This window comes from Hermetia illucens, chromosome 1 (assembly GCF_905115235.1).
Source record: "Hermetia illucens chromosome 1, iHerIll2.2.curated.20191125, whole genome shotgun sequence".
Classification (NCBI taxonomy): Eukaryota; Metazoa; Arthropoda; class Insecta; order Diptera; family Stratiomyidae; genus Hermetia; species Hermetia illucens.
The window spans coordinates 120,247,974-120,275,968 of NC_051849.1; the positions used below are offsets into that span (position 1 = coordinate 120,247,974).

The 27,995-nt window shown below is 41.0% G+C and overlaps 1 protein-coding gene across 2 annotated transcripts in view; it reads left to right on the forward strand.

Annotated features, from left to right (window-relative positions):
• Positions 1-27,995, forward strand: part of LOC119661728 (protein brown) — a 198,863-nt gene that overhangs the window by 155,181 nt on the left and 15,687 nt on the right. The window contains exon 7 of one of the 2 annotated variants that reach the window (XM_038071195.1): positions 5,932-5,992. In XM_038071195.1, the coding sequence (XP_037927123.1) occupies positions 5,932-5,992 (61 nt within the window). Of the gene's footprint in view, positions 1-5,886; positions 5,993-27,995 lie in introns of both variants that reach the window. The other variant, XM_038071194.1, reaches the window with a different exon arrangement.

Here is a 27,995-nt window from a genome sequence, read left to right on the forward strand (position 1 = left end):
GAAAATGAATTGACTAGAGTACATTTGAGGGGTAAGTAATTCTCGGATGGAATTATCATCATCAGACATCCCGGTTTTGCGCCAAGGTCCACCAATTCGATATCCCTAAAAGCTGTCTGGCATCCTGACCTGCGCCATCGTTCCATCTCAGACAGGGTCTGCCATAGATATTGCCCTTCTACACTTTTCGGGTGGGATCATTCTCATCAATACGGATTAAGTGATCCACCCACCGTAACCTATTGAGCCGGATTATATCCACAACCTAACGGTCATGCTGTCGCTCATAGATTTCGTCGTTATGTAGGCTACGAATCGTACATCCTCATGTAGAGGTCCAAACATTCTTCGGAGAGTTCTTCTCTCGAACGTGTCCAAGAGTTCGCAGTTTTTCTTGCTAAGAACTCGTCTCCGAGGAATACATCAAGACTCACAAGATCATAGTCTTGTACAGTAAAAGCTTTGACCCTATGGTGAGACGTTTCGAGCGAAAAAGTTTTTGTAAGCTGAAATAGGCTCTGGTGGCTGTCAACAATCGTGTGCGGATTTCATTGTCATAGCTGTTATCGGTTGTGGTTCCTTAAAAAACCCGATGGTACTTTAATGAACCCTAGACTGAAATCAGTACAGACCCTCTTGAAAGTACAGCATCCGGGAGAACTAGTTACAGAAATTACAAATATAGCCCTCAGGCTCTGTTGACTGCCAACAACCGTCCGCGAATTTCATCGTCGTAGCTGTTATCGGTTGTGATTTCCGACCCTAGATAGGAAAAGTTTTTAACGATCTCATAGTTGTAGTTTCCCATCTTTATTGTTTTCGTTTGACCAGTGCGATTCGATGTTGCTGGTTGGTTGGTTTTTGGCGCTGACGTTCCCACCATTTACTTGGTCTTGTCTTTATCGATGAGCAACCCAAGATCTCGCGCCGCCTGCTCGATCTAGAAGGCAGTTTGTACGTCTCGGGTCGTTTTCCTCATGATGTCGATGCCGTCAGCATAGGCCAGTAGTTCGGTGGACTTAAAGAGGATCGTACCCCTCACATTTACCTCACCATCATGGATCACTTTCTCCAGGGCCAGGTTAAAGAGGACGCATGATACGGCATCTCTTGTCTTAGACCGTTGTTGATGACGAATGGTCTTGCGAGTGATCCCGCTGCTTTTATCTGGTCTCGCCCATTATTCAGGGTCAGCCTAGTCACTGCTATACTGTCATAGGCGGCTTTAAAGTCGATGAAATGATGGTGCAACTGATGCCCATATTTCAACAGTTTGTCCATGGCTTTCCACAGAATGAAAATCTGATCTGGTGCTGATTTGCGCGGAGTGAAGCCCTTATGGTATAGACCAATGTTGATGGGCGTATGGGGCTATCCGACGTTGCGAGATAGCGGAGAATATCTTATAGATGGTACTCAGCACATTAATACCTCTATAATTGCTGCACTGCGTGATATCTCCCTTTTTATGTATTGGACAGATAATGCCTCTTTGCCAATCGACAACCATTGATTCGCTTTCCCTCAACTTGAGTACAAGTTGATGAACCACTTGGTGTAATTGGTCGCCTCCATATTTAACCAGTCGGCTGTAATTCTATCGACTCCTGGCGACTTATGATTTTTTAGCCGATGAATTGCACGGACTGTTTCTTTTATACTTGGCAGTGGCAATATTTATCCGTCGTCCTCAGTTGGCGGGACCTCCAACTCGCCGATGTTCTGATTGCTCAGCAGTACATCCAAGTACTCAACCCATCGGTCCAATATACCCATTCTGTCCGAAATCAGATTTTCCTCTTTGCCTCGGGAGGATGAGCATCGAGGTGTGTAAGGCTTCATTCTGCTGACTTGTTGGTGAAACTTCCGCGCCTGGTGCAGGTGCTTCCTGTACTTTTCTAGTTCACAGACCTGTTCGTTCTCGCAGGCTTCTTTTCCGCCTGTGTAGTCGCTTCTTTGCTCGCCGGAGTTCGTGATAAGTCTATACCCGTGCCCGCGTCCTTTGAGATTGCAACATTACTCGGTATGCGGCATTCTTCCGTTCCGTTCCTAGCTTACATCTTCAATGAACCAGCCGTTCCGACTTTTTTCGCGGCTGGGGCCAAGTATGTTTGTGGCTGTATTTATGATAAAGTTCTCCAGGTCATTGTGCAGACTGTTGATGCTTCATCTCCAGGATCTCTGCTGACCGCGGCTTTTGCGACATCCATTTCCCTCTTATAGGTAATGCGGAGGACTGTGTTGTGGATGGCTCCAGTGTTAACTCTCACCTAATTGTCAGAGTGGTGTTGTTATTCGAGCTCGGATCACCTCGCCAACGAGGTAGTGATCCGAGTCTATATTGGTCCCCCTATATGTTCTAACACTCATCAAGGCTGAAAGGTGCCGGCATTCGATTGTTTGCCGACCGTTTTCCGCGCAAAGGTACTTCCAACAACCATTTCGCGAGATAATACTAATTGAATATTCCGCAATCCGTTATCATTTGTATTTTGATGTAAGCTATCGGAGCCTACGTCTTTCCGACTCCGCAGGGAAGTGAACGTTAATGAGGCTTATATTTCTAAATTTGCCTTGCAAGCGCAGAGTACATAGCCATTCGCTTATGTTTTCAAAATCGATAACAACAGGTTTCATTTTTTGGCTGACTAAGAAACCTATTCCGGCTATAATATATGGTGTAGTGGCTCTTCTCCAGGAAACTGGACGCATCTCCTGTAACGCTGTTACATCAGCCCTATACTGGGACAGGTTATCGGCTAGCTGCTTGGCAGCTGTATCTCTGCACAGTGAGCGCACGTTCCATGAGAAAATACGCAAATCGTTATTCCTTTGTCGTTGCCGGGTTCGTCGTTGTGTTATCAGCTCAGTCCAAGGCTTCTGTTGTGGCTTCGTAACTTCGGTTTTCCGTATAGGTTTGTCAGACCTACCCAACCACTAATCTGGAAGACCAGTTGGTACAATTTGTCCCATTTTTAGGCGCTGGAGACTCACCTTCATCCTTCTCCCAGAGGTTACCACGTGGAGGTGGAGATAAGGTTTGGTAGTAGAGCTGTTGGTGTTGGTTCAGCAGGCATTTCCTAGATTTTATGCTCCATCGTGGGTACCAATCCACGTTTCGCCCTGGGACCTGTACTACCCTTTGAACACTACCCGTTGATGGGTACGTAATAACATTGTATAAATTATTGGTAAGTAAGGAATGCATGTACAGTGAGCGCAATTTCTATATACACACTCACATTTTTCCTCTTTTTCTTAGAAAATGCATAGAATGCGAAGATTGTGTGAAACAATTGAAGGGAATATAAGTTCCTTGGTTTTCTGAGAATTCGTTATGACAGCGGCATTTAGTCTAGCTGAAAAATGTTGTACGGTATTTTGTTTGTGATCGAAAGCGATCATTTGCAAGTGCGCAATTTCTATATACGCAGGTGGCTAAAACGTCTATAAAATTACCTTTGATAAGTTTTTTTTTAGTTAAAATGTGTGACATGAAATGTTGTAGTGTTCTACGTAAAACGGTGCACAACTTTAACTTTTTTAGCTTAGATTATAGCGATGCCCCGTGGAAAAGTGTTAATCGAAGAAGAAAAAGCCCAGCTTGCCAGAATGGATGATTCGGGCTGCACAATGAGAGCGATGTTGAGGGAAATTAGTAGATCCGACGGAGTTGTAAGGAATTTCTTTAGACTAAAGGGAAAATATGGTACAAAAAAGCATCGGGGTGAAAATAAAAAAATCCTCCTTTCGGCGCCACTGAAGTTGAGGAAGCAATATGAAATTTCGGAAAGCAAAACGACCTGACGACATCGCATCTGAAGTTTAGAAAGCGACGAGCGGATGCCTAATAGTGTGAATTCTTTAATCGGGTTATTCAGGTAGAACACCATCTGACTGACAAGAAATTATCAAAGTTCCAATAAGGAAAAAGAATGGTAGTCCATCAGAATGTTCAAATTACCGTCCGATCTGGTTACTTTCAAATACCATGAAGATTTTTTAACGGATTTTTGACAATTGTATTCGCGAAATCGTTCAAATAACCGCAAATCAAGCCAGATTTGTCAAGAAGTGCGGAATTACGGATGCAATACACGCTGCGCGTTTACTCATGGCGAAACAGCGTGAGAATGATCGTCCTCTTTACATTGCATGGTGTGTGCCACACGAACTCATCTGGTATACTCTATGTCAACACCTAGTACCAGAAAAACTCTCTAACCCCCATCCGAAAAATAAAGTTCGAAGTGTGACGGGGGTCTCAAAATTGCATCGTGTCTCTATCGGTGCTCATTAATGAAGCACCCTCTCAACACTCCACTGTGTTCTTGTTAAGCAGCATTTTTAACGACCGGTACTCATGAAGCAGGCACTATCACTGTCGGTGTCAGTGACTTGCCCAGAACTGAGTGATTTAAATATTTCGGGTCAATGCTATCAGCCAATAGAGAACTACATTATAAAATATCTTCACGCATTAGTACAACCTAGATGAAAGTGCGTTTCATAACTATACTCCATAGAATTTGGACGTAAATTTGCCTTGAGGCACTTGAATACCTCATATTAAATATGCGACTAAAATAACCTCAAAGGTGTGTAAAATTTAACGTATTTATGTTACATATATATAGCGCATTTTCCCTATGAAAATCCATGTTTTATGCAGTATCCCCAAAATAAAAAAATTTATTGAAGTCTCACTTCGAATGAAGGTTTCTAGAGAGATTGGGAATAAAAGGAGTTAGAGTTAAAGATTTTAGGTCGAAAGTCACTTGGCGCATTGTGTACCGCGATAAATATCTTCTCGGTAATTTTCGTGGAGTGCGGTATTGATTCACATATTAACTAACGTCTCAAATCTTAAATTTAGCGCAATGTCGTCTGCCTTGCAGCCTTCTATAGTTCTGAGTGTTGGCCGACTATAAAAGGGAATGACACGGTATTGGAGACGATGATGTTGTGTTGCAGTAGTGGCATAATACGCTTCGATCGCAATGAGGATATCCGCAATCGATATGGAGTTGCACTAATCGTGGAAAAATTGTGGGAGAGGCCTTTTCGATGACTTCGCCACGTGATTCGCGCAAAGGAGAATTCACTTGGTAAGATTGTAAGAGTCAATAAATTGGCAGCTTCCAATTAGAGTGTGACAATTGGAGAGTATTTGCATACTCCCTGCCGTCGCAAAGATAATAGCTAAAATAATCGTCGAAGAACACCTCGAAAGCTTTATCGAAGCTTGTTTCCCTTCAGGATCATCCTGCATTCATCACATCAACACCCTACGGATCATTTTGGAACAGTGCACTTAGCTTAGATCTTCGTTGCACCTGCTCTTTCGAATTCTTTCGATAGCGTGAACAGGGAGTTCATCTGGGGTACTCTATCCAGGCGTGGCATTCCGGAGAAAATAATTGCTATTGTCAAAGCGACATATGATGGCGGAAAATATCACCGAGAAAAAATCTCGGAGGATTTTGAGGTCGGAAGCGGAGTCCGCTTGTTCTCTCACCGGGTCATGGACCTTGACTTATTGGGTATGGATGTGGAAAGACAGGAGAGTAAAGTTGGACTGAAGGTAAACACCAACGGGTCATCGTTCTCTCCCTGTCTGCACAATTTTCCACACATCGGAAATTATATGAAAGTATCTTTAGTCCAAAATGCTTGCCCACCGCAACCTGAATATATTTACAGCAACTTCTACGAGCAGAAATAATAGATAGCGAGTGGCTACTGCACCGCAATCTTGCCAGGCTCTTCATGGGTTGTATACAATAAAATGCACCCTTGTGAATTCTGTCATAAATATCTTTACTAGTGCAATAAGAACTACTCTACACTGTATAACAATCAATAGACTGTTTGTTTAAATTGCAGGAAGCAAATATCGTGGATATCTCAAGTTTATTATTTACTGTACAGATCCACGAAAAATGTGCGAGCTGCCTTCTACAATGATTTTTGGAAAACTGTGTTTTTGCTGGTAAGTAATTTCAACTTATCATCGGTAAAGTATTTTGACCTTTTAGTTTTATCTCAATGTGTTTAAGGTTTTGTTTGCAAAACAAAAACTTATTAAACTCGATTCAATGTCTGTCCGTCTGTCTGTCTGTCACAAGCACTTTTCTTAGAAACGGCTATACCGATTGACAAGAAATTTGGTGAGAAGGTGGGAACTGTGGACCCCCAGACATGCAGTGAGTGATATCCTTCTAGGCTGATTTGGGTTTGGGTCCCCATACATGTAAAAGGGAGGCGTACATTTTTTTTGCCGAATGTAATTATGTGGGGTATCAAATAAAAAGTCTCGATTAGTACTTTTCGAAAACCGCTTTTGATATTTGGTGAAACATAGGGGAGTGAAAGCAAAATATTAAGGAATATTTTATATTCTTAGCTATATACAAATGGGAAAACGTACATGGAGAGTTGCTCACTTAAAACCCAAACCGAGCCAAGATTAACACAAAACACAAAGCCGGTCTTAGTTTTGAAATTTGTTAAAAAGCCGGGGAGTGGGAAGGGTGGAAAGTGATGATTTCTTTAACGGACCCATTCTCACAAACTGCCCAACCGAAAAATCTGAAAAAAATCATGAAGCTGCCTCTATATGGTGCCCAGGCCTCAAAATACTCTCCATATCGATATCTATTCAAATTGACTTAATAATAGTTTGTTACCATATTTTTGGGGAAATTGAGTAAAACCCCCCTTAACTCCCAACTTTGCTCAACATCATACTATTACTAACAAAGTTACAGTATCTCAAAGTTAACTCTCCCCTGTAAATTTACTTCAACTAAATATCAATATCACATTGAAGTGGGTAGTCAGACATGCTAAATGCAAATACATAACGGGCTACGTACAAATGGAATAGTTGTACACTTAAATATTCTCACAGAAGAAGCAAACAAAGCCTTTCATACCTGAAGCGCCCAGCTTCCGATTTCCCGACTTGTATAGTTTTACCTCAGCCATTATTTAGGCTATGTTGTCTTTTCTCTCTCTGCTTATCCGCAGGGATTGATGTTTACATGTTTCAAGTTATATAGAAAGATAATTTAGGTGTAAAATAAAAGTTAGAACCGGAAAAAAATCAGATAAATCACAATAGGAAATTGAGTTAAATTCTTGCTTGGAATTTATTGTCCCCATATTTCGCTACGTAACCTTTTTCTCCATCTACTTTTACATGATTAAACCCAAAGGCATTATAATTTTGTAAACTTTCCTTGTCCTATCGTTTAAATAAATTGAGATATAGTATCTTTTCCATTCTCGTCCGAAACAATATCAAGTTCATGCATGGTTTCATACTTTTCCATTTCTCAGTTCGTTCGTATCGTCTAATATTGAACTCAACGGGCGAATTTTTTTTGCGCTGTGTATGTACTTGTATATAAGTATATAACATAACTCATTGCTGTGCAACTAATGGGATCCTTGTAAATTCAAGTCAAAAGCTAAGTTTAAACTATATTTCACAACGATTTAACAAGATAATAATTTAAATAATTGGATCAGAACTCTACGAACTGTTGAGAATGAAAAAATGATTGTCAAGCGAAACAAAGCTCGCTTTTCAAAAGGGAAAAGTTTCGTAACGATTCAAAATTCAATTATACACCTCGATGTTCATCCTGCCGTGACAAAGGGGGAAATCTGATTTCCGACAGAGCAATTATAGAAGAAACAATCCGTGCAATTTATCGGCTTAAAAATTATAAGTCGGCAGGAGTCGATGGAATTACAGCCGAATTGGTTCAATATGGAGGCGCCCAATTACACTAAATGGTTCATCAATTTGTGCTCAAGGTGTAGGACAGCGTATCAATGCCTGACGACTGGCATTATGTGTCTCATACATAAAAATAGAGATATCACACAGTGCAGCAATTATAGAGGTATCACGTTGATGAGTACCATCTATAATCACTTCAGACAAATCCGCAACAGACCAGATTTTCTCTCTGTGGCAAGCGATGGAATAACTGTTGGAATGTGGACGTCAGTTGCACCATTTCTTAATCAACTTTAAAGCCGCCTATGATAGAATAGTCAGGGTAAAACTGTACATGGTCATGAGAGAATTCGGTATCCCGACGAAATTGGTAACCAATGTGCGAGGCCAGATAAAAGCAGCAGGATCACCCTCAAGACCATTTGACATCAACAACGGTCTACGACAATCATGCGTCCTCTTTAACCTGGCCCTGGAGAAAGTGATCCATGATGCGGAGGTAAATGTAATCCTCTTTAAGTCCACCCAACCACTGGCCTATGCTGACGATATCGAAATCATGGAAAGAACGACCCGAGACGTACAAACTGCCTTCATCCAGATCGAGCAGGCGGCGCGAGATCTTGGGCTGCTCATCAATGAAGGCAAGACGAAGTAAAGGGTGGGAACGTCAGCGCCAAAAACCAACCAACCAACAACATCAAACCGCACTGGTCAAACGGGAATCAAGATAGGAGATTACAACTTTGAGACCGTAGATAATTTCTCCTATCTAGGGTCGGAAATCACAACCGATAACAGCTACGACGATGAAATTCGCGGACGGTTGTTGGCAGTCAACAGAGCCTTAGGGCTACATTTGTAATTTCTGTAACTAGTTCTCCCGGATGCTGTACTTTCAAGAGGGTCTGTACTGATTTCAGTCTAGGGTTCATTAAAGTACCATCGGGTTTTTTAAGGAACCCTTTTATCACTTTGGCGTCGGGAAACATAGCAAGCCTCTTCATACCACTCTAAAAGTGTGCAATTAACAGTTTTTAACTCATTTTGAAGCGCTAAAAGAGTTCTTAGTTGCCAAGGCAGCTGCACTTTATTGTCAGGAAGTCCACTGAACTTTGTCCAATCCAATTCCTAAGATTCTGTCTTTGTATTACTACTATTTGCTGCAATAGTCGAGACTTCGTCTAGTACCAGCCAGTCTGTAATCAACTCTAACACCTTTGAGGTAGAGATTGCTAGGTCAATTAATTCACTTCGATTCCAAGAACTTAGAGGCGCCCCTGCGTTTGCACCAATCAGACCAGCTGAAGTGATGCAATCAAATAGCTTTTCTCCTCTGGGATTGCGTTTGTTACTGTCCCAACAAATATTTTGAAACCTATTAAGAGTTCACTTCATTCTCAACCGCTACCGATCCCTTAGTTCCTGCATCGGTGGAGTAGGCAAAGAATCATAGGGTAAATAAACAGAGGCAACTATGACATTTCTTCAACTAGGTCCTGGGAATAAAACTGTTTCGGCATGCTAGTTTTGGTCTTGAGCGGACGGGAGTATTAAAAAAAACACGAAACACAAAAGGGTTCACTTTTGAATCTAACTTTATTTTTACAACACTGTTACAGCAGAACTTATGGATTCTAACTTAACTTTTTCCTGATTAACTTTTCAACGGGTAGCGTTACCGCTTCGGTGGTGAATATATGATAGAACAACTGCGCGCGGGAAGTTACATGTACACCACTTCTATGGAAATTTTGCTGATTAAGTGATTTACCGGAAACAAATGAAAAAGATGCTGACGCAATGTCTGCACTTTGGCATGCTGATGTTGACCCTTTGTTTGGTCTAGGTATAGTTTTACATCTTGAAGTATTTTCGCGTGTTTATTTGTGGTGTTGGTATATGTAACTTCCCCCCCCCTCTAGATTAGAATTCTCCCGAATTCGTTGACCTATTTTTATATTATAATTTTTTTCTGTTTTTATATATACAACTAGCTGACCCGACAGACTTCATACTGCCTCAATCGATAAATAAAATACCTAAACTTTTGTATAAAATAATTTTAAAACAAACAAAACGAATCCGTATTTAATAAAAAAACATATTGTGAAGCATTCCGTCTGCGGATTCGATCAATTTCATTATGCCGTGATTGATGTTGTTGTGTTTGATGTGTACGAACTCGTTGCATTCTAAGCCTATCCACCTCATTATCACTCACTAAATAACGCAATTCTGACATAGCAATACGACTATTTTCTTGATCTGTCTCTCTCTGGTCATCAGTGCGGTTAGCACGTGAGGTAGCTGTTCGCACATTTGATTGACTGCGACGACCTAAGTCAGGTCGTCTTCTCCTCGCCATCGTAAATTGTAAATAATCAAAGTGAGAAAATTGTTCGCTCATTTAGCAGTAAAGTGTCACAATCGCAAAATATCAAAAAAAAGAGCACATTACCTGGAATGTCACTATCACAAAGGATCGCCAAAGGAAAGATAGCACTCATAGATATCGTAACACAATTTCGTAATACTTCTTTCCGTGTTCTAAAGTGCAAGAGGATGGATTGACATATTAGTTGGTTGTCAAATCTAATGTCAAATATTATCGTTGCATTCAGAAATTTGATTTGTAACAAAACTTCATATCTAGTCTAGGTCTAGGTAGTCTAGTTTGGTCTTGAAATATTTATGGAAATTCAGAGAAGGTTTAAACGGTGAGAAACAAAAATACTAAAAACAGAAATTCTATTTTCCAATACAACATGTTCTGAGCTGTCAAACATTTGATGTCTTTTGTCTTTTTAGAAATAAAAGATTGTCACTTGGTTGTAATATGAGGTCCGATGAGCATAGTGAGTGATTGAACTTTATTGAATATCAATAAAGTTCAAATTGACTCTAAATTTTATTTGGAAAAAAACGTTTATATGGGAAAAAGAAAAGTGCTGTTTTTAGGATTTTACCGGCAATTATTCGATTTTTTCTCAGCTTTTAAACCTTCCTTAGACCTCCACGGACATTTCAAAACCAAGATAACATAAATCCAAAGGCCAAAATTACGATAAGTATGATGAAAATCGTGTTCAATCCATATGACACTGTTTTGTGGAATTCTAATTCTTGAATTTTCTCAATGTTATTAAAATTATTTAGTATTAATTCGTCAAAAGTGATTTTCTTTGAAAAATTATAAAAATGTTCGTTTACAGGATAATAGAAACGTTGTTGGAATTTCGGTTTTCTATTTGAAAATTAATGATCTAGAATTTTAATTAAACAATTATTAAAATGAATGAGATTATTCTCTTTCAATGTTAATTTTCGATTGTCACAGGTCTGGGTAATAAGTGTATCATTTTTTTGTTTGTAAAACAAAACCTTATTAAAATCGGTTCAACGTCTGTCTGTCTGTCACAGGCACTTTTCTCAGAAACGACTATCACGATTGCCACGAAATTTGGTGAGAAGATGGGACCTGTCTACCCCCAGACACGCAGTGAATGGTATCCTTCTACGTTGAGATTCCCCTAAATCTCCCCATACATGTAAAAGAGGGGTGTAAAATTTTTTTTTCACCAAATATAGTCATGTGGAGTATCAAATGAAAAGTCTTAATTAGTACTTTTCGAAAGCCTGTCTTAGTTTTGAGATTGGTTAAAAAGGCGGGGAGTGGGAGGGGTGCAAAGTGATGATTTCTTTAACGGAGCCATTCTCAGAAAGTACAAAACTGAAAAATAAAAAAAATCATGAAGCTGCCTCTATATGGTGCCCAGGCCTCAAAATACTCTCCATATCGATATTCGTTCAAATTAAGTTAATAATAGTATATTACCATATTTTTGGGAAAATTGAGTAGAACCCCGTTAAGTTTATCCCACAGTTATAAAAGTTGGTAGTAATATAATATATAATAATATATGGTCAAAGGGTAGTATAGCTCCCGGGGCGAAACGTGGATTGGTACCCACGATGGAGCATAAAACCTGGGAAATGCCTGCTGAACCAACACCAACAGCTCTACTACCAAACCCTATCTCCACCTCCACGTGGTGACCGCTGGGAGCTCTTTCTTGACGAAAAGCTGCAGACGGAGAAGGATGAAGGCGAGTCTCCCGCGCCTAAAAACGAGACAAATTGTACCAACTGGTCCTCCAGGTTGGGGGTTGGGTAGGGCTGACAACCCTACACGGAAAACAACTCGTTACGAAGCCACAACAGGAGCCTCGGATAGGACGGATTTTAAAACGACGGACCCGCAACGACAAAGGAACAACGATTTACGCATTTTCTCATGGAACGTGTGCTCCCTGTACAGAGATGAAGCTGATGAGCAGCTAGCCGATACCCTGTCCCAATATAGGGCTGACATAACAGCGTTGCAAGAGATGCGATGGACAGGGACCGGTTTTCTAGAGAAGAGCCACTACACCATATATTATAGCGGTCATCCAGTAAACCATGTGCTCGGAGTAGGTTTCTTAGTCAGCCAAAAAATGAAACCTGCTGTTATCGGCTTTGAAAACATAAGCGAACGGCTATGCACTCTGCGCTTGCGAGGCAAGTTTAGAAATATAAGCTTCATAAACGTTCACGCCCCTACAGAGGAGGGTCGGAGAAGGATACCTTCTACGAGGCAGTAGAACGAACCCTCGAAGCCTGTCCCAGATATGATATCAAAATCATACTTGGGGATTTTAACAGCCAAGTAGGGAAGGAGCCCGTATTCAGGCGATACGTTGGCTCCCATAGCTTTCACGAAAATACAAATGATAACGGACTGCGGACAATTCAATTAGCAGGGTCACACGAAATGGTTGTTGGAAGTACCTGGTTTGCGCGGAAAGCGGTCCACAAACATACGTGGGCCTCTCCAGACGGGACCACTTTCAACCAAATTGACCACGTGTTGATTGAACGCCGCCACCTCTCAGCCTTAATGAATGTCAGAACATAAAGCCGGGCCAATATAGACTCGTTCGCATGGTGTTACGAGCTCGAATAACAACACCACCCAGAATCCCCTCTGACAATCAGGTGAGAGTTAACACTGAAGCCATCCACAACACAGCCTTCCGCGAAACAGATGCCGCAATAACCGCAGTCAACAGGAGACTTGGAGATGAAGCATCAACAAATGATCTTCACAACCACCTGAAGAACGTTATCATTGATATGGCCAGAAACATACTTAGCCCCAGCCGCAAAAGGAGTCGCAACGACTGATTTGACGATGAATATAAGCTAGGAACGGAACGGAAGAATGCCGCATACCGAGTAATATTGCATTCTTAAGGAACGCGGGCACGCGAAGAGACTTATCACGAACTCCGTCGAGCGGAGAAGCGATTTCACAGACGGAAAAAGGAAGCCTGGGAGAACCAACAGGTCTGTGAACTAGAAAAGTACAGGGAGCAACCGCACCAGGCGCGCAAGTTTTACCAACAAGTCAGCAGGATGAAGCCTTATACACCTGGATGCTCATCCTGCCGAGACAAAGAGGGAAATCTGATTTCCGACAGAATAGGCATATTAGAGCGATAGGTTGACTACTGAACAACCAGAACATCGGCGAGTTGGAGGTCCCGCCAACTGAAGACGATGGACAAATACTGCCACCACCAAGTTTAGGAGAAACCGTGCGTGCAATTCATCTGCTAAAAAATCATCAATCAGGAGCCGATGGAATTACAGCCGAATTGGTTAAATATGGAGGCGGCCAGTTACACCAAGTGGTTCATCAACTTGTGCTCAAGGTATGGGACAGCGAATCAATGCCTGACGATTGGCAACGAGGCATAATCTGTCTCATACATAAAAAGGGAGATATCACACAGTGCAGCAATTATAGAGGTATCATGTTGCTGAGTACCATCTATAAAATATTCTCCACTATCTTGCTAGGCCGGATAGCCCCATACGCCCAGAACATCATTGGCCCATACCAAAGAGGCTTCACTCCAGGCAAATCAGCAACAGATTAGATTTTCTCTCTGCGGCAGGCGATGGAAAAACTGTTGGAATATGGACAACAGTTGCACCATCTGTTCATCGATTTTAAAGCCGCCTATGATAGCATAGCCAGGGTAAAACTGTACACGGCCATGAGAGAATTCGGTATCCCGACGAAATTAATAAGACTGACTAGGCTGACCCTGACCAATGTGCGAGGCCAGATAAAAGCAGCAGGATCATTCTCAAGACCATTCGACATCAACAACGGTCTTCGACAAGGGGATGCGCTATCATGCGTCGTCTTTAACCTGGCCCTCGAGAAAGTGATCCGTGATGTTGAGGTGAATGCAAGAGGTACGATCCTCTTCAAGTCCACCCAACTACTGGCCTATGCTGATGATATGGACATCATGGGAAGAACCACCCGAGATGTACAAACTGCCTTCATCCAAATCGAGCAGGCGGCGCGAGATCTTGGGCTGCACATCAATGAAAGCAAGACAAAATATATGGTGGCAACGTCAGCACCGAAGACGAATCAACCAACAACATCAAACCGCACTGGTCAAACACAAAGAAGAATAAGGATAGGAGAATACAACTTTGAGACCGTTGACAATTTCTCCTATCTAGGGTCGAAAATCACAACCGATAACAACTACGATGATGAAATCCGCGCACGGTTGTTGTCAGCCAACAGAGCCTATTTCAGCTTACAAAGACTGTTCCGCTCGAAACGTCTCACCATAGGGTCAAAGCTCTTACTGTACAAGACTATGATCTTGCCAGTCCTCATGTATTCCTCGGAAACTTGGGTTCTTAGCAAGAAAAATTGCGAACTCTTGGCCGCGTTCGAGAGAAGAATCCTCAGAAGAATTTTTGGCCCCCTACATGAGGATGGACGATTCCGTAGCCTACACAATGACGAAACCTATGAGCGATACCATGACCGTCCGGTTGTGGATAAAATCCGGCTCAATAGGTTACGGTTGGCTGGTCACTTAATCCGTATGATTGAAGATGATCCCACCCGGAAAGTCTATAAGGGCAATATCTATGGTAGGAAAAGAAGACGAGGCAGACCCTGCCTAAGATGGAGCGATGGCGTGGGCCAGGACGCCAGACAGCTTTTAGGGATATCGAATTGGTGGACCTCGGCGCAAAACCGGGATGTCTGGAGTTCCTTATTAAGGCAGGCCTAGACCGGATACCGGTTGTTGCGCCGTTGATGATGATGATGATGATGAGTAATATAAAATATAATATGAAGCATATTATCCCCAAGGTTGATCAAAATCATACCATTACTAACAAAGTTTCAGTATCACAAAGTTGACTCTCCCCTGTAAATTTACTGTAACTAAATATCAATATCACATTGAAGTGGGTAGCCAGACATACTAAATGCAAATACATAACGAGCTACGTACAAATGGAATAGTTCTACACTGAAATATGCTCACAGAAGAAGCAAACAAAACCTTTCATACCTGAAGCGCCCAGCGATTGTTTATTACAATTGTTTCTTCATCGATTTGGATAATTTCGGTAAGTTCATTGGTTGTTAATTTGCACTATAACTTGTAAGTACAGTGTTTACTCAGACTCAATTCGTTTAGAAATTCTGATTTTTAAGGTTTTGTGTAAAACAGTCTGTCTGTCTGTCCGTCTGTCTGTCACACCCGATTTATTCGGAAACGGCTAGACCGATTGTCACGAAAATTGGTGAGAGTATATAATGTGGTGTTCCCTTTACATGCAGTTGTGTTCATCTCAGGAGTACAAAATTTGGCATGCGTGTAATGAAGAACATAATGCACAGTTTGCTCAAGTTTGAAGAAAATTCGATTATTATTGACAAAGTTAGAGGGAGTGAAACTTTACAATTTTTTGCGAATTTCGTGCACTCTACAACCTGCATGACGTCATCATCACATATCAATTCGTCTCCCCTATGTTTCACCAAATGTCGAATATGGAACCAGTTTCGAAAAGTATCAGTTGAGCCCTTTCGTTTGATACTCCAAATGACCACATTCTGTGAAAAAAAAATCTTACAGGCTCCTTTCACATGTATGGGGAGCCCCCCTTCAGCTTAACACAAAATGGCGCCAGTTGCTGCATGTAAAGGGAACAACTGATGACATACTTCTACCAATTTTCGTGACAATTCGTCCAGCCGTTTCCGAATAAATCAGCTGTGACAGACAGACGGACAGTGAAGCCCATAGTGTTTTACGTAGGCACCTGTCGTGAGACTTAATCCTACGGTCCTCTTCAGACACGGATTGATTTTGTGACCACAATCAGAGCCCCGCTGAGACAAGCAACAACGGTACCAATCTATACCAAGTGCATGGCTTAGCATTCATACTGGTGGATGCAAGAATTACCTGAATCTCTAACGAACTATGGAGTACGGCACCCGTGTTGATACGCAACACCACGTCGAGGCCCGAAGGTCTCTTCTCGCTTGAGCACAACCACAACCACCATGAAACTCCCACTAGGGAGGCCAACCGCAAATAACCGAGCTGTCCTCACATACAACAGGAGTTCACCCGAAGTATGTGAGTCCAGGGGCTTTCCCGGTTCCCATGGTACCAGTATACCCCTGGTAAGGTTTCGTGACCAATTTGCCACTTCAGATGAGTCCCCGTGCAGACTCGGGTCTGATCGCCCTAATTAGGTCTTTGGAGCATTCGCCTACTGAATCACGGCCTGCAAACCAAAGTAATTACAGCGTATCCCGGTGCCACCACTATGAAGGTTCTCCTCGACCACTTGGTTTTGGTTTGGCCGATAGGGTTGCCGCCCCATCTTCCTCACCGCCACCTCTGAGCACCAGACAGACGGACAGACAGAAGAAAGCCTAAGGAAAAGCCAGACATCCCAGCCTCGACAGTGTCACAGGCGACTCAAGTGACACCCACGCACAAAGTCGCCGACCTTCGCTCTAGTAAAAGAGGGCGAGACAAGGAGGGGGAAGCTTTGGGGAATCAACAGGCCCCAAAAAGGAACAAGTCGAGAAACCGAAAGCTAGACGCTTCAGGTACGAAAGGTTTTGTGTATTTCTTTTATAAAGAGATTTGAGTGTGCATTTGTCCCATTAGCATGTAGCACGTAAAATATGCATATATTATGGGAAAATATCCACTTTCAAGTGGTATTGACATTCATTGTCTTGAATTTGCAGAGGAGCGACAGTTTTGGCCTAGTATAGCTTCGTTAGTAATAGTGCGATTTTCACCAAATTTGGCAGGATCATGCTCCATACTGTAGCCTACATTGCTGCAAAATCTTGTGATTCTAGGGTGAACTTACGGGGGATTTTCCTTTCAATTACTAAAAATTATAATAATGTACTATTTTTAATTTTATTTGAACAGGTATCGATATGTAGGGTATTTCGGAGCTTAGGGACCATATAGTGCCCCATGATTTTTTCCAAATTTTTCGGTTGGGTAGTTCCTGAGAATGGGTTCGTTAAAGAAATGATCACTTTCAACCCCGCGCGCTCCGCAACTTTTCAACAAATGTCAAATATTAGACTGGCTTCGAAAAGTATTATACTAATCGCGACCTTTAATTTGATGAAAAAAAAATTTACACCCCCCTTTTGTATGTATGGGGACGCCCCCTTAAATTCGACGTAAAAGGATGTAACTCACTATATGCGTGAGCATATAGCGAATCGCTACAACCATCTTCGAGAAAAATGCGTGTGACGGCAGACAGACAGACAGACAGTAAACCGATTTTAATAAGGTTTTGTGTTTACATAAACTTTAAAATGGGGTCTTGACCAGTCCAGCAAACAGAACTAAAAGTTCAGAAGGACCCAAACTACCAAAAGTAGTAAAGTCGGCTAGTGAACCAAAACTGAAAGAAAATAAGAACAATGGTTGGACTAAGGTCGTGAATAAAAAAAGAAATAAGAAACCAAAGGTGCGAATTCGCCCGGAGGCAACTGTAATCTCCAGCAAAGGACATCTAACATATGCGGAAATACTGAAGAAGGTGTAATCTGACCCCGATCTAAAAGACCTTGGCGGAAGTGTCAGCAAAATCCGCAGGACCCAGAAGGGGGATTTCATGTTTGAGCTGAGAAAATCCACCTTATGAAAAACGGTCTCTTTCATAACCAAGTTATAAACTCACTTGGGGAGAATGTCACGATTCGTTCCCAAAAACATGAGGTCTATATACAGTGCAAGGATCTCGATGAGGTAACATCAAGAGAAGAGATCTCCACTGCCTTGAAAGAACAATTCAAGTTGGAGGAATTCAGGGAAGAATCTATCGTGAGCCTAAGCTTATACCGGTACTCAAACGGCCACAATGCGACTGCCAGTGGAGTCAGCGCAGAAGTTGTTGGCCGTGGGGAAGGTTCGAATTGGATGGGTTGTTTGCCGACTAAGGGAACAGATCTCTTTAAAATCGATCGATCCGATAGATGTCGGAGGTGTGGGGAAAAGGACACATTGCCAAGGAGTGTAATAGAGACCCCAAATGCATTTTGTGCGAAGAAAAGGAGGGATGGGACAACCGGCATATTGCGGGAAGTGGTAAATGTCCAGAATTTAGGAAGCCGTTAACTGCAGTGAAAAAATGAGATTAATACAAATAAACCTTAATCATTGCAGGGTCGCACAAGATTTGCTTGAGCAGACCACTTACGAATCCGCGATGGAGATTGCTGTCACTAGCGAACCGTACAGACCGTAGTGTATGGGTCACAGATTCGACTGGTGGAGCGGCGATATGGGCGTGCGGTCGTCAAGCCATACAATATAGCATGCGTCTGGTGGCTAGAGGCTCTGTGTGGGCAAAAATAAGTGGTATATTCGTATATAGCTGTTACGCCCCACCGAGCCTCACACTGCCTGGGTTTGAAGATCTGCTATACGATCTTGTTCACGACGCAAGGGCACGAAGTCCAAAGGTGATAGCCGGTGACTTTAATGCGTGGTCTATCGAGTGGGGCAGCAAAGAAACTAACGCAAGGGGACGGTACTTATTAGAAGCTTTTGCCCAATTACATGTAGTTCTGGCCAACGAAGGCGATATAAACACTTATCGGAAAGGGAGAACTGTTTCAATTGTAGATCTGACTTTTGTCAGCCCTGCGTTAGCACGTGACATGGCCTGGCAAGTTAGCGAGGACTTCACGTACGGCGACCACCAGGCTGTCACCTTTGAACTAAGGACGGAACCAAAACGCAGGAGACCCGCACCCCGGAAGGCGAAATCCAGAAAGACACCAGGATGATCTGCCAAAGCGATGGATGAGCAGACATTCATGGAGGTGTGGCTAGACTTGCCTAGCAAAGCAGGCACCTCCACGGATAGAGGTCTCGATGTTACACAGATTATCTCTAAAGCATGTGACGCGTCGATGCCTAGGAGATGCTCATTCACCACTTGAAGACCCAATTATTGGTGGAATAGTGAACTAGCCAGCCTTCGATCGTTTTGCCACAGAGCCAGACGAACGGCTCAGAGGGCAATAGATAGGATCGATCAGGGGCAAAAGGAGCATGCCTATAAGGAAGCCCGCAAGAACCTCAAGCTCGCCAGAGGGAATGTTTTAAGGAGCTGTGTTCGGAGGCGGACATAAATCCGTGGGGTAGGACGATTCAGAGGCCGATTGCCTCCACAGATCACGTGCCCTATACTCTTGTTGAAAATAATCCAGGGGTTATTTCCCCAGCAAGAGGGGGGTACTGACACCTTCCAGCGCCCCCTGAATGTGACGCCGATTCCACCAGTCACCAGGGACGAGCTGATGGAGATCTACAGTCGAATAGGCGACAGCAAAGCCCCGGGTCTTGACGGCATACCCAATAAGGCCCTCAAACTTGCCGTTAAATGTAGACCTGATTTGTTCGCGGAGCTGTTCGAAAGGTGCATGTCCGAGGGTATCCTTCCAGTACCGTGGAAGCGGCAGAAGCTGGTGCTGTTGCCTAAGGCTGGCAAACCTCCAGGGGAACCGTCCTCCTATAGACCCATATGTCTTCTAGACACTATGAGGAAAATGTTGGAGCGGGTCATTTATAATAGATTACTTCCAGTCATCGAGACCCAAGGGGGCCTTTCAGATAGGCAGTATGGGTTCCGTAAAGCCAGATGAACCATTGATGCCATTAAAATGGTTACTGGCTTGGCCGAAAATTCAATTCACGGAAGGGATTGTACCAGCAAATATTGCGTGGTGGTGACCCTGGATGCGAGGAATGCATTTAACTCGGCCAATTGGAACCTTATACGAAAGTCTCTGGCGACGATTAGTGTTCTCACCTACCTCGCCGATATTATCGATAGCTACTTGAAAGAGCGGACACTCTGGTATGATGCCGATGATGGACCTAAAGAGTACGTTGTCTCCGCGGGCGTCCCACAGGGCTCTGTACTAGGCCCACTACTGTGGAACATCATGTATAATGATGCACTCAACCTTCCGGTTCCGGAGGAGGGCACGGTGGTAGGTTATACCGATGATATAGCACTGGTTGTGGTCATAAAGCATCTCGAGGATGCTAAGTTGTACTCAAGCGAAGCAATCAGAGCTGATAAGGCTTGGTTAGGGAGTGCTGGACTGGCACTCGCGGAGTAAATGACGGAAGTGGTCCTTATCACTAAGCACCGCAAAACAAATTACGCCGGGAATCGGGAATCGGATCATCACTTCCAAGCCGGCCGGCGGGGGGTGATGATAGACGGAGGACTTAATTTTAAGCAGCGAATAGAGCATACTTATAAAAGGACAGCCACCACGAGTATTGCTTTGGCAAGGATGATGCCGAACGTAGGAGGCCCGCGGCACACTTGCAGGCTGCTCATAGCCAGGGTGGTGAGCTCTATCATGCTGTATGGAGTCCGAGTTTGGGGAAAAGCGCTGCAGGTTTTAGGCAATACACATAAATTGAGTACGGTTTACAAAAGAACATCCTTAAGGGTGTGTTCTGCTTTCAGGACCGTCTCAGACGATGCAACGTTAGTCATCGCGCAAATTATGCTGATTGACATCCTGGCAACCGAAATGATGAACATTTATAACACCAGGTTCATCTCTCCCTTTTCGCAGGTGAAAAAACCCGAAAAGAAGAGATCCTTAAGCAGATGGCAAGAGCGATGGGACCAGTCAGAAAAGGATTATTGGACTTACAGGTTGATCCCTTCCATCGGGAAGTGGCCGGAGAGAAAGTATGGGGAGATCAATTATAATCTCACCCAGTTTCTCACCGGCTATGTAGGGTACCGTCAATACCTGTACAGGTTTAAATTGGACACCTCGCCTAATTGTCCAAACTGCGGGGTCCCAGAGAACCCAACGCACGTTTTCTTCCAGTGTCCTAGGTTCGTTGAAGAAAGGAGGAACCTGGAGGAAACTCTAGGTGAAGTGCTATCACCGGAAAATTTTGTCCGGAGAATGGTATCCTGTCCAGGATAAATTGCGAAAGTCAGGGGTGGTTTTAGCGGGTAAAAATCCCACACTCTGGCGTGCCCAGGCCAGAGTGTTTTGAAGATTTCCACCTCCTCAAAAAAAAAAAAAGACAGACAGACGGACAGACAGACATCGACTCGATTCTAATAGGGTTTTGTTTCACACAAAACTTTAAAAATCAGTAAATTCTTCTCAAATTGCATAATTCCCAATTTTAAATTTTCTACTTTGTAGGTTTGTATTTCTTCATAAGTTAGGATGTTAGGGTGCATAATACCATATTTTGAGGAGGCGATGTTATCTTATATATGATCTATTTTGTTTTTTAATAATTGAATTTTGAAAAACTGATCATAATATAAACTATTACTTGCAAGATTTTTATTTAAACTATTTATTTCTCCCAAAACTATTTTTCTGTCTTTTTCAACAATCGTCTTAAGTTGTTTGAAAGTTTCATTGAAATGGTTATTTATGGTTATCTGTTGATTTAGACAGAGTATTTATAATATGAGCTATTAAGCTGGTTTTGCTAATAATATCAGCCTGATTTAATTTAATATCAGCGAAGCCTGACTGCTCCGTTATCGGATAAATGTCAAGCTTTCCTTTAACTGAAGTTATTGCCAGTAGGCATGTTAACAAAATCATGACCATCTGTGGATTTTTAAAAAAAATTTTTTTTTTTTTTGGCAACATAAATGTATTTATTTTAAATTGGGTGGTTGGTTGGAAACGCGGATATACTATTATAATATTAATTTGCCCTGGACGACCTCTAATATCATTCTTTTACGAAGATTAGGCATTTGGATTTGTGTAAATGTTGGTTGGCAATTCTGTGAAACACTTTCTGCAAATATGCAACTAAATACGCCACTATCGCTTCCATTTTCTTGGAGTGGGGCATTTGAGATGTTTTCTTGAATGAATACCGAAGTATCGAATAGTACTTGTCGTTTGTCAAGCGACTCTTCCCTCAAGTATTCCTCTAGTTTGCCTAAAATAATAGGATTTTCCTTTCTCATTGGGTGATAATATTGAATTTTATTATTTCTAAAATCAATGACTGCAATATACCAGTGGACTTCATTACGTGAACTTTTGGCAATACTCCTGTTCCGTTTTATTCACTGCGTTCTTTCAAAAGATTTGAGTAGAAGTTTATAATTTGGTCGTTCAACCATTCTTTAACACTTTTCGAAATTATATAGTTCTTTACTAAACCTGTTGATCTGGTTTCAATGTAATCTTCCCTAGTTTGATTTCGCTTTTCAATCACTTTCTCTTTGGTAATTTGTAGGTTTTTTCTGATTTTATCAAAATTTATTTTACGGTTTTGAACATCTATTGGTGTAGCTTTAATTGTTGAGTGAAATCGTTGGTTATAGTTGTTGGCCTTTTGTATTATTCGCGTAGTCGAAATTTTAACTTTTTGATATATGAGAGTTCAAAACTTTTCTGCTAAGGTTCTACGTAAACTTTCTACGTCTGCAATGCCTGTATGGCTGTGGGCTTTCGTCAAAAGAAAGGAAACGTTTTCTTCTTGTAAGAAATCTTTTATCTGACACTGTTGAATTCGTTTCCAGCGACTATTTTTTCAGGTTTGCCAATTTTCGCGAAATGATCTTCTAACTGTTCAATGATAGTGACATGATTTCTGTCAGGTAAATAATAACCAGCGGCAAATTTAGAAAATTTGTCTATGACGATGAGAAAAGAATGTTTCATAATTATGTAGATATCAATGTGAACGATTTGGTTTATGTCTGTTGCCGTTTCAGTTAAATAGAATTTAGGTTTAATGGGTTTGCAGTCGTATTTGAACTCTTGGCAGACTTCACATTGGTTTATTACAATGTTTATTAATTCCAACAGTTTAGGGTAGTAAATTTTGTTTTTAATTGCTGCAAAAGTTTCTTGAATACCTGAGTGCAGACTTTCCCTTACATAACAGAGAGACATTTGTTTACCAGCTTCGACTTCTGTTCGTAAATCTTGTGCTTGAAAATAACATCTAATGAATTTGATTGTTTTATCATTAGAGAACATTTCCCTCAGTTTTTCTTGAACAAAATTATATATGTGATCTGAAATTTCTGGGTAGATGCCAGTTATGCCTTTTTTGATATATCGTTTGAAAATATCTTCTAACATTTCGAAGTCATACTCAGCAATGTATGTATATTATTCTTTTCTTGTGTATTATCTCCATTTCTTTTAGTTTGTTATTCGTTAAAATGATTTGCGTTTTGTATTTGTTGACGATTTCTTCCTTGATCGGAACATGGTCCATTCCTCTTGTGCCGAGTGAAGTGTGACCATTCTAGCGTCATTATCTCATTAATTTCTTTCATAAGGTCGATTCTACTTAGAAAATCAGCAACCTTATTTTCTTTTCCTTTTAAATATTCAATTTCAAACTGATATTCCCCGAAGTTTTAAAACGCTAACGTTGATAGTTGAAGTGCTGAATATGAGGATATCATCCAAATAGACTACGCATGTTTTGTTAATGTATTATAGTACCTGAGGATGTCGTCCATTAGCCTTTTGAAAGTTTCCGTATCGTTTTTCAGTCCAAAAGGCGTCCTTATGAACTCATATAAACCGTGTGGAGTTACAAAAGCCGTTTTCTCTTCGTCTTGCTCCTTGATAAGGATTTGATGGTAACCTTTGGCTAAATCGAGGGTGGTAAAATATTGTGCCCTTCTCAATTTTGCTAAGATAGGATCAATGTTTGGCAACGGAGACTTATCGTCCTGACTATGGCTATTGACTATTCAAAATTTCTGTTGAACAGAATTGTCCTTCTTTTTAGGAACAACTATTAGAGGACTGGAATATCTAGAAAAACTTTTCTGGATTATGCCCTATTCCTCCATTTGCTGTATCTGTCTTCTAACTTGTTCGTCGTGTTTCGGAGGATATCTGTACAGTTTCGAATTGATTAATTATATCAGAATGTATTGTTCTGTATCGTCTGTGTTTGTTGCATAGTTTCGCTCATTTTTCTGATAACCACTTTGTTTTCTATTTGATTTTGCATTACATTTATTAACTTTGTCAAATTTTTTGAATTCTTTCCTAATACACAAATCTTCAAAGTTTCTACATTGCATTACTTTGATAATTTCATCTATATCGCTTTTGTGTAAAATTTTATCGAGAAGTACACCCTGTGTAATTTCTTTAACTTTGTTAACTAATATAATTTCAAATGTGCTTAAATCTAATTCGTCTTCCTCGATTTTCAATTTCTGTATTTCCAGACTAAGTTCGCTTACGGTGTTTGCTCTCATTGTCCGGATCCTTCGAAATATTTCTGTTGGTTCCATTTCAGGTCGGAATCGAAGTTTTAGTTTCTCCTTGATGAGGTCCCAATTGTTTGTCTCTCGGATATTGATGATGGATTCCTTCGATTCCCCAGTTATTTTTTCGAAGAAAATTGTTCTTATTGCTGCTCTGCGGGTTTCAAAGTCAACAATTCCGTTGAGGTAATGTTCCATGGTATTGAGGAATGCGTTTATTTTTATTTCGCCGTTCCCCGAAAAATTGGACATATTTTTTAATTCTTTTAGAACCTTTGTGCTTCCACTATATATATGTGCTTGATTTTGCGCATTCTGTTGTTGGCGTAACTGCTCAAATGCTGCTGTTAACTGTTGTATCTGTTCATTCTTCTGTTGCAGTTGCTGCTGTAATATTGGGATTTGTTGGTCCATATTTTCTGGTGTTATTCGTCTCTTGTTATGGACGCTCCTCCTTTGTAACTTTCTCCGTAGTTGCTCCACATCTAGCGATTTTCAGCAAAAAATGTCTTTCTACTTCGCCTACCTTTTTAAGGTTTTGTGTGAAACAAAACCTTATTAGAATCAAGTTGATGTCTGTCTGTCCGTCTGTCTGTCTGTCTGTTACAGCCGATTTATTCGGAAACGGCTAGACCGATTGTCACGAGAATTGGTAAGAGTATGTGATCTGTTGTTCCCTTTACATGCAGCAACTGGCGCCATTTTGTGTTAAGCTTAAAGGGGGCTCCCCATACATGTGAAAGGAGGTACTAATTTTTTTTTCACAGAATATGGTCATATGGGGTATTAAACGAAAGGGCTCAATTGATACTTTTCGAAACTGGTTCAATATTTGATATTGGGTGAAACATAGGGGAGTGAGGGCTCAAAATATGACCCACAAAAAGTGTAACAGGTCTCGTTCTCAGAACCTACCCAACCGAAAAATCTGGAAAAAATCGCAGTGGTGCATCTCTACTAAATCTAGGCCTCAAAATACATCCGGTTCCGATATCTCCACAAATAAAGTTAACGATAGTATATTTTCACATTTTAGAAATTTACCCGGCAACCCCCCTTATGTTCATCCCAGAAGTGTAAAATTTGGCGTAGGTGTAATGAAGAATATAATGCACAAGTTGGTCAGGAAGGAAATCAAACTATTATTAACAAACTTTACCATTTTTTGTGAATTTCGTATATTCGAAAACCTGTATGACGTCATCATCACATTTCAATTCATCAATAGCATAACGAAATGAGTTCTTATGAATGGAGCCGGAAAGAGTTACTTTGTTTTAGTTTTTTAGTAATTTGTATATGAATATCAATTACTCCAAACAGACGTGTGTGTATGTAGGTATATAGTATGTGCGTGCTAATGAAGTTTACGGCTAGTGTCTAATTCTGATAGATATATTTATACATTAAATTAGCCGCATCTAAAATACGTGCTATATGTGTACATATGTATGCTTTTGTGCACAAAGTAAATCGGAAATATGGATACGATCAATTTATATACGTGCATACATAGGTACAGTATTCGGAAATAGACAGTTTGTTTGTTTAGAGTGAGGGTAATATCTATGCCTCTAATATGTACGTATATCTTGTAGTGTAGAAGAGAATGAATTAATGAATGATGAAGGAATATATTGGATTTGTAGCTATATAGGAATAGAAAAATATGCCTTCAAGTTTCTTACATAAGATGAACACAAAACTTTTATACCTGAAGCGCGAGCTTCCGGTATTCCGACTTTTCTGCTGCTTACTTTTGTTTGTTTTTTTGAAGTATTACTATTTTTTTTTTACGATTTTGGGTTTCTGGCAGCCTCACCAGTCATTTGAAGAACTCAAGGCCTCACTTATGTTCTTCCAAAATTTATAATTTAAGTTAAAAAGGATTTCGGTTATCCTTCGCGGCGTCCCGAATCATGATTTATTAAATTTCATTTAATTACCATTAACCTTCGCGATTAATAGTTTGAAGTTTTTATATTCACGTTTTTCCTTCGCGGCGTTACGTGAAGTTTACCGTCTGCGCCAGTTCTGGTCTTGAGCGGACGGGAGTATTAAACAAGTCGGAATACCGGAAGCCCGCGCTTCGGGTTTAAAGGTTTTGTGTTCATCTTATGTAAGAAATTTCAACGCACATTTTTCTATCCATATATAGCTATAAATCCAACACAATCCTTCATATTTTTCCAAACTACGGGACATACGTCCATATTACAGCCATAGATATCACGCTCACCCTAAACAAACAGTCTCTTTCCGAATACTGTACACATATATGCACGTATATAAATTGATCGCACTTCTTATATCTATTTGAATTAGGCACTACCCGCAAAGTTCATTAGCACCCAAATATTATATACCTACATACACACATGTCTGGTTGACAAATAACTAAAAAACTAAAATAATTCTCTGCGACCCAATTCATAAGAACTCATTTCGTTGTGGTATTGGCGAATTAATATGTGATGATGACGTCATGCAGGTTGTAGAGTGCACGAAATTCACAAAAAATTGTAAAGTTTCACCCCCTATAACGCTGTTAATAATAGATAGATTTTTTTCAAACTTGACCAACTTATGCACTAGGTTCTTCTTTATACGCATGCCAAATTTTGTACTTCTGTGATGAACATGAGGGGGGTGCCGGGTAAATTTCTAAAATGTGGAAATATACTATTATTAACTTTATTTGTGCAGATATCGGAACCGGATATATTTTGAGGCCTAGATTTCGTAGAGATGCACCACTGTGATTTTTTTTAGATTTTTCGGTTGGGTAGGTTCTGAGAACGAGACCTGTTGCACTTTTTGGGGGTCATATTTGGAGCCCTCACTCCCCTATGTTCCACCCAATATCAAAAATTGAACCAGTTTCGAAAAGTATTGGCTACATTCTGTAAAAATAAAATTTGCACCCTGCATTCACATGTATGGGGAGCCCCTCCTTAAACTTCACACAAGATGGCGCCACTTACTGCGTGTAAAAAGAACACCAGATTACATACTCTCATAAATTTTCGTGACAATCGGTCTAACCGTTTCCGAATAAATCGGGTGTGACAGGCAGACAGACAGACAGACAGACACCGTCTCGATTCTAATAAGGTTTTGTTTGACACAAAACCTTAAAAAGAAAAAGACAGACGAACAGACACCGTCTCGATTCTAATTCACACAAAACCTTAAAAAAACACGAAATACAAAAGGCTTCACTTTTGAATCTATCTTTAGTTTTACACTTCTTCTAACTTAACTTTTTACTGATTAACTTTTCAACGGGTAGCGTTACCGCGTCGGTGGCGAATATAGAAATTGCAATTTTGCTGATTAAATGATTTACGGGAAACAAATAAAAAGATGCTGATGCAATGTCTGCACTTTGGAATGCTAATGTTGACCCTTTGTTTGGTCTAGGTATAGTTTTAAATCTTGAAGTATTTTCGCGTGTTTATTTGTGTTGTTGGTATATGTAACTTGCTTGCCTCTAACCGTCTTGCATATCCTTATGCTGAAGTCC